The sequence below is a fragment of the Eptatretus burgeri genome, chromosome 9 (assembly GCF_056783735.1).
Source record: "Eptatretus burgeri isolate ZD-2024b chromosome 9, Ebu_testis_v1, whole genome shotgun sequence".
Lineage (NCBI taxonomy): Eukaryota > Metazoa > Chordata > Myxini > Myxiniformes > Myxinidae > Eptatretus > Eptatretus burgeri.
This window is the reverse complement of record NC_140969.1, coordinates 16250001-16257576: the sequence shown is the minus strand read 5'-3', so window position 1 is coordinate 16257576 and position 7576 is coordinate 16250001. Positions and strand designations below refer to the sequence as shown.

The 7576-nt window shown below is 37.5% G+C and overlaps 1 protein-coding gene across 1 annotated transcript in view; it reads right to left on the bottom strand.

Moving 5' to 3' along the window:
- Positions 1-5255: 5255 nt before the first annotated feature.
- LOC147019620 (uncharacterized) overlaps positions 5256-7576 on the bottom strand; it is a 21160-nt gene continuing 18839 nt past the window's right edge. Inside the window, exon 4 of the mRNA XM_085893756.1 lies at positions 5256-5753. Coding sequence (XP_085749882.1) covers positions 5739-5753 — 15 coding nt within the window. The 3' untranslated portion in view covers positions 5256-5738. The remainder of the gene's footprint in view (positions 5754-7576) is intronic.

Genomic DNA, 7576 nt, shown 5'->3' with positions numbered 1-7576 from the left:
CGCCGACAACCCGACCATGGAACAGGTTAGTACAGGTTTACATGGTACCTGTAGCAGGTCACAGATCGAACCTGACCTGACAAGAGGTCATTTCTCATTAAATGGTACATAACACCCTCTTTCACATATAACTGCTTGTAACTGTTGGGTTTGTTTTTTACTCTGATTAATTTACATGATTGCAACACCTTTTTGTACATTTTTAAATAAAAGTATGCCATTATCAAGTCTCCATACTCTCTCCTCTTTGTGTGTGTGTGTGTGTGTGTGTGTGTGTGTGTGTGTGTGTGTGTGTGTGTTTCTCTCTCTCCTCTCTCTCCTCTCTCTCCTCTCTCTCCTCTCTCTCTCTCTCTCTCTCTCTCTCTCTCTCTATCTCTCTCTCTCTCTCTCTCTGTCTCTCTCTCTCTCTCTCTCTCTCTCTCTCTCTCTGTCTCTGTCTCTCTGTCTCCCTCGACCCTCTCCTCTCCTCTTTCTCTCCCTCCACTGCATCCTCTTTGTCACCCTCCTCTTTCTCGTATCTCTCTCATCTCTTCTCTCTCTTTTATCTCTTGTCTTTCTTATCTTTTCTCTTGTCTTTCTTATCTCTTCTCTCTCCTCTTTCTCTTTTCTCTTCTCCCTCCTCCCTCATCTCCCCTCTCTTTCTTTTTCCTCTTCTCTCTCCCTCTCTTCTATCTCTTCTCTCTTTCTTTTTTTCTCTTCTCTCTTCTCTCTCTTCTCTATTCTACTCCTTTCCAGTTTGTTCATTCACTGCATTTTTTTCCAGATGTTTCCCCTCCGCTCCACTACCAATATGTTACCCTTCTACTATCTGTCACCTTGTTGTTCCACAAGCATATATTTTGTATACAAAAAACCAGAATCAAAAAGGCATTCAGACGAGGGCAACATCATGCTTTAGTTGGACGTCAAGAATAGTTGGTGAAAAGAAGTAAGCTAAATATTAGATATGCAGCAGTATATGTTTTCTTAACGGTAATTATTTTGGAGACAATTTATCAACATCTTGAACACGACTTCTCTGCATCACAAGAAGCTGCAAAACAACGTTGCACTTTCCTCTAAATAATAACTCAAATACAACTGCTAACTTGACACAATGTTTCTTGCACAAGTTCGGCAGAAGTTGTTTGAGCTTCACAACAGTTTCACTTTGTGGACATCCCATTATAAAGGCACAAATATGATGCAACTCCCAACACAAACCCAGTCCTCACCCATTTCTCCCCTGGTATATCTGTTATTGAGATGAATCCGAAAGGAGATTTGTATGCAATTACAATTTTGACTTGATATATTCATTACATTTGGAGACAGCTGAGATTGTAATCATCAACTGACATGCTGCAGTGATTAATTGGGCAACAGCAACATATGTTCCGGTGTGTCTGAAGGAGTACACAGCAGCACAGTCAAGCCAAGTACAGATTCTGATGCTAAATCAGAACAGACATAAAGAGACAATACCATATAACTGCTGAACCGTTCGTTCGCTGCTTGGTACATTTCCCAAGACTTTGTGAGTCATTGTTTTAACAGCACCACCACCCGACTCCTCCCCACTCAACCCTGTCCCCCCACTTTCCCCTATCTTGATTCAAAACCTTGTTATTTCAGGACCCTTAAATTCATAGACCTTTAGCCACATTTCATGATGGATATAGGGCATTGCATTGTCGGTGCAGTCGTGCCCTCAGCCAATGAGGCTACCCCGCAGCCTTGTGCTGCATCCGAAAAAAGAAGATTATGGATGTAAAGTTTCAACGTGCACTTATGTTATGGGAACAGTTTTGAAGATTTCATGAAGTTGTGCTTTAATACTATTCTTCCGTGCATATAATACTGACATTATTTTCCTATGCCCATAGTGCATTTTAATCTAACTGCATTATCACTCCATTCAAACTCAATTAAAAGGGACAATCTAGGAAGAAAATAAATATGGGAGGTGGAGTGAAGGGGAGTATGGAGTCGAGGACAATGCATTTGAGAGAAACAAGGGAATGGGGGAGGCTGGTGGTGGGTGAGTGGAGAGGGGAGTTTGAGGGGATGGGGGATAATTTAGCTTGAGGTACACATCATATATATATATATATATATATATATATATATATATATATATATATATATATATATATATACATATATTATATGATAAGAGAAATGGAGTAAATGTATGAAACTTGAAGATCGTTGATGGAAAAAAGGTTGGGGTTAAAATTACACTCATTTTATGGACATTAATATGAATATAGATTCTCACATTTTAATGTTCCAGAGAGTTCATGTCTTGCATTATTTTTGCTTGCTAAAAGCACATTTGCTCTTTTGATTGAAACCTGTTGGGGAATGGTAGGCAAGTGGGTGTATAAGTAGGTAGATATCCAAGGTGTTTATGAAGCAGAGCATATGTGTGTGGTTTGTTTGAAAAATTAGATGAGCTGGTGAATTTAGAGCAATAAACCTCGTCATCATGGTACGTTGATAGGAACGCAGAATGTGAACATGTAATGTATGTATGCATGTATGTGCATCCAATTTCACTATATGACATACCGGCATTGTGCATTGCTATAATTTGCCACATTTAACCTTCACTAAGTGTTATACAGACCATAGTACCATGGTCTGCCATTGGAAGAATATAATGATATTGTTCCCTTCTCCAAACCTTGAGCAGTGAAAGTGTTTATCAAATTGATAACCCTGCGATGCTGTCTGTATGTGTGGGGTGTGCAAAATTGCCTTTGGCTGGTGATTAATGGAAAATACAGCCTGCACTTGGAGGGTTGTTTAATTTATATTTGAAAGAAAATTTGGATTTGATTTGAAAAAAAAAGGACCACTGGACCTGAAGCTTATCTGGGCCAGGGCCCAGATAATAGGCCCTGGCCTATTGCTGTAACCCAAATTTGGTAGAACTCTGACTGGTGAGTCTGGTGAGGAAGATTTTTGAAGAGATTTATGCAATTTTCCAAAAATTTTACCAAGTCCACCATTTTGACACATTTCTGGTCATGTGATCGGCATGACCTGCACAATTTAACATGACGGCCCTGTCATAATGTTGTCACCCAAATTTGGTTGCATTCTGAGGGGTGGATCTGGAGAAGAAGATTTTTAAAGGAATTAATGCGATTTTCCTAAGAGTTGGATAAGTCGGCCATTTTGACACATTTCTGGTCAGGGTGATCCTCATGACTTCCACAATATAATTAACATCCCTAATTTCCTACCCTACCATAATGTTGCAACCCAAATTTGTTAGCATTCCGACAGGTGGGTCAACAGAAGAACATTTTAGAAGGAATTTGCAGGACCACCATTTTGACATACTTCCAATCATGTGATCAGCATGGCCTCCGCAATTTAACATTAGGACCCATGTCCTAATGTAACCTAAATTTGGTAGCATTCTGACTGGTGGGTGTGGAGAAGAATATTTTTGAAAGAATTTACGTAATTTTCCCAAAAACTTGACAAAGTCGGACATTTTGACACACTTCCGGTCATGTAATAGGCAAGACCTTCACAATTTAACATCCTGGCCCTGGCCTAATGTTGTGAACCCAAATTTGGTAGCATTCTAACTGGTGGGTCTGGAGAAGAAGATATTTGAAGAAATTTACTAGGTCGGCCATTTTGACATACTTAAAGTCATGTGACCGGAATGAGCTTTATAATTCCTGTTAACAGTCAGGAGAGGAACGTTACTTCAAAATTTCAGCTGAATCGACCCAGCGATTCGGCCCAATTTGGCCGGAGAAGTTGAAAAATGAGACAAACGGACAGTGCGTGATGACAATACCTTATCTGGAATGTAAATTCCAGATGAGCTAAAAAATAAAAACAATTATTTTCCAGGGGTGCTTAACTTTATTCCATGTGTATCGAATATATAAAGCTCTTTCTAACCATTGACACACTGAGTCACTGATATAAACGTTTAGTACATTCTTGATGGGGTAGAAAGCTGGATTTGGCATACTGATTTAACTCAAACCCACGATTCCAGAATAATAAATCACAAAATTGTCCGTAAATGTCTGTAAACTAATATATTCACAAACAAAAGTCAGCTGGTGGAGCCTCCCTCCCTCAGCCGAGAGAGGGGTGGAGTTTAGACTGTACCGGTGGAGCCACTCTTCCTTGGCCGGGACTGGGGCTGAGCTTAGACTGCACCGGCAGAGCATGCTCCTGCAATTGGGAGAAGGGTGGAACTTCGACTGCGCAAAAATAAAGAGCTCATACTGCTCACTCATTACCCCGCATGCATGAAGCGAAAAGTGGGGTTAAGCAATTGGTTCACTTTGTCTGTCTGTCTGCAGACATCAGTTTATGATCGAGAACTACGACTTAATTTCAATTGAATGTTACATTTGAATACTGTAGACCACAAATCGGAACATTAATCAGAACACGACCCTGAAGTTCAGCAGTACTTTGGCTCTGAATTTGGAAAATTGTACGCAATCTCCTCCTGGGTGCACATGCATACAGAGTGAGATAATTATTTTAGTCTGTCTGCCTGTGTGACAGTCAAGCAAAATTTAAAATCATTCCAAAAGGGAAACTTACTGTTTTTCGGGACATCATAAAGGATACAAACAACAGGCACAAAGAATGTTAACATGTTAAGCGAGGTGGTGTAAAAGATGGTGTATCAACGATAATAAACTTCTGAAAAGTTTTTTTTTTCTACAGCCTTTCAATCTTTATTTTATTTCAATTTAACTATATATTTGAACACTGGAATATATATCACCTTCTTGGCACGGACAAAACATGCCATTTTATGTCATCGTGACCAATCAAATGTTTTGCCATGTGCTCGCTCTTTCAGCATTGTGGATTATTGAGATCCAGACCAAATGACGGCTTGTAGAAAATATTGATTGTGCTCGGAAACGCAATAATCAAGAGTGTTAAAGACACTTCCCATGTGCTATTCTCTCAAGACTGCGCAGGTTAAGGTATTCTATGAACTCTCCAGTTGTTCATTTAATTGATCTCTGCATCTGCTTACAGAGTGATATATATATGTATATATATATATATATATATATATATATATATATATATATATATATATATATATATATATATATATATACATATATATATATATATATATATATATATATATATATATATATTATATAAATACTTTTATATTCCACAAGATAAAGCACTGAAAAACAAGAAGTGATTCACTGTCAGTGTTCCTTTACCATCAATTTATAATAATAACAAACAGCAGAAACAAAATTACCAACAAGCCTTTTTCATTTTATTCTGATTTAGTCTTTATGTTAGTAAATATAGATTTAGTCTGATGATTTAGTCTCAGTAATGGTGACCTGGTGATGTCCATTTTTGACATAATCAGAACAGGTAATTTTTAAGACACCAAACAATTTTTTTCCAGAATGTATGAATTAATGTAAATAAGAAAATGTTCGAATGGTACAGAGAGTAAATTAAGGAAGTCGTGGGGAATGTTCATAATATGAAGCCATTTCTTCTAGATTTATGATTTCGAGACTGGTTAATGTTGTAGTTCACATGCATCTTGTATGTTTGTCAAAATATGTGGGATCAGGCTATTCTTCATTGCAAGTCATGAAAATACTGTATACAAATAATATCGTCCCACACCATATATACATTTGGTTTTTGAAGCAAAACAATTTTGTGGAAAATTTCCGAGTCTTCTTTCTTTTAAATTAAGATTTGAAACTTCAACTGAAGGTCATCTGAAAAAAATAAAAGACAGACATAAAATCACTGTGTTTCCCGCAACTGAGCAAATACAGATTTATTGACAGAGTAAAAGTTTATGCATCACACGATAGAAATATCACCGTTTCCAATTAACATGTAATAGCTGCAGTCCAGGGAAGCTAATGTCAAGTCTGTCAAATGTAATAACATATGATTACTCTTGATGTAGGAGAAGGAAAAGTAAAGAAAATCTTAATAATTCCTCAGATAATTACTTAAAACACTGGTCAATACATTTATGTATTCGTATAAGGCTCGTTTTTCTGTGTACTTGACCCATATGTGATGCGAATGTATATACATATATACACACATATATATATATATATATATATATATATATATATATATATATATATATATATATATATATCTTCTTCTTACTTTCGGCTGCTCCCGTTAGGGGTCGCCACAGCGGATCATCCGTATGATCTGCATACTGATTTGGCACATGTTTTACGCCGGATGCCCTTCCTGACGCAACCCTGGTCGCCTCTTAGGACACAGGGATTTGGTAAACCTATTCTAACCGGGGCATACACCGGGCACAGTACACTGGTACTCACTTCGCCGACCTCGGAAGGATGACAGGCTGAGTCAACCTCCTGGTGTGTATTAATTCAAGCGGCCAACGGGGCTTGAACTCAGGACCTTTTGGATCCCAAGCCGCGACCCTAACCACTACGCCAACACCAGGCTCCATATATATATATATATATATATATATATATATATATATATATATATATATATATATATATATATATATATATATATATATATATATATATATATATATATATATATATATCTTGTTCTTCTTCTTCTTTCGGCTGCTCCTGTTAGGGGTCGCCACAGCGGATCATCCGTCTGATCCGCATAGTGATTTGGCACATGTTTTACGCCGGATGCCATTCCTGACGCAACCCTGGTCGCCTCTTACGACACAGGGATATGGTACACCTATTTTAACCGGGGTATACACCGGCCCAGTATACTGGTACTCATTTTGCCGACCTCGGAAGGATGACAGGCTGAGTCAACCCCTTGGTGTATTAATTCAGTGGCCCAATGGGGCTTGAACTCAGGACCTTTTGGATCCCAAGCCGCTGCCCTAACCACTGCGCCAACACCAGGCATATATATATATATATATATATATATATATATATATATATATATATATATATATATATATATATATATATATATATATATATATATATATATATATATGTATGTATGTATGTATGTATGTATGTATGTATGTGTTAGCAGGATAAGCTTACACACATTGTGTAAGCATTGGAATGCTTCCCCATTGTCTCAGATCACTCAACTGAATTTTATTTTTCATTTATTTATATTTTCATTTATAGATGCTTTCTGGTGGTTCTGTGATTTTTCCTGGTGTATAGGCTTCGATGTCCGTCGCCACACAAAATTAACCTGTTTCCCCAATGTCTTGGATCACTCAATGAAAAGGAAGACCAAGAAGGATCCCGAAGAAGTAATGAGCAAAGATGGAGTCATCATGAGGAACCTGGATAGGAATTGGGTTTCAGCCGTGACTCTACAACCCTCCAACCCATCCAGGCACAGACAAGTGAGCCTTACAGAAAAATTTCTGCAAGAATTCACTTCTCCTTCGAGAGATAGATAATTAAAGAGAGGAATAGAGATGAAAGAAAATAAAAAGCAAGAATTACAATGAATAAAGAGAATTACAAAAAATAAATGAATAAAAAAGGTAACATAAAATAAAATAAGAATTCGAAAGAAATGTGAAAGGAAC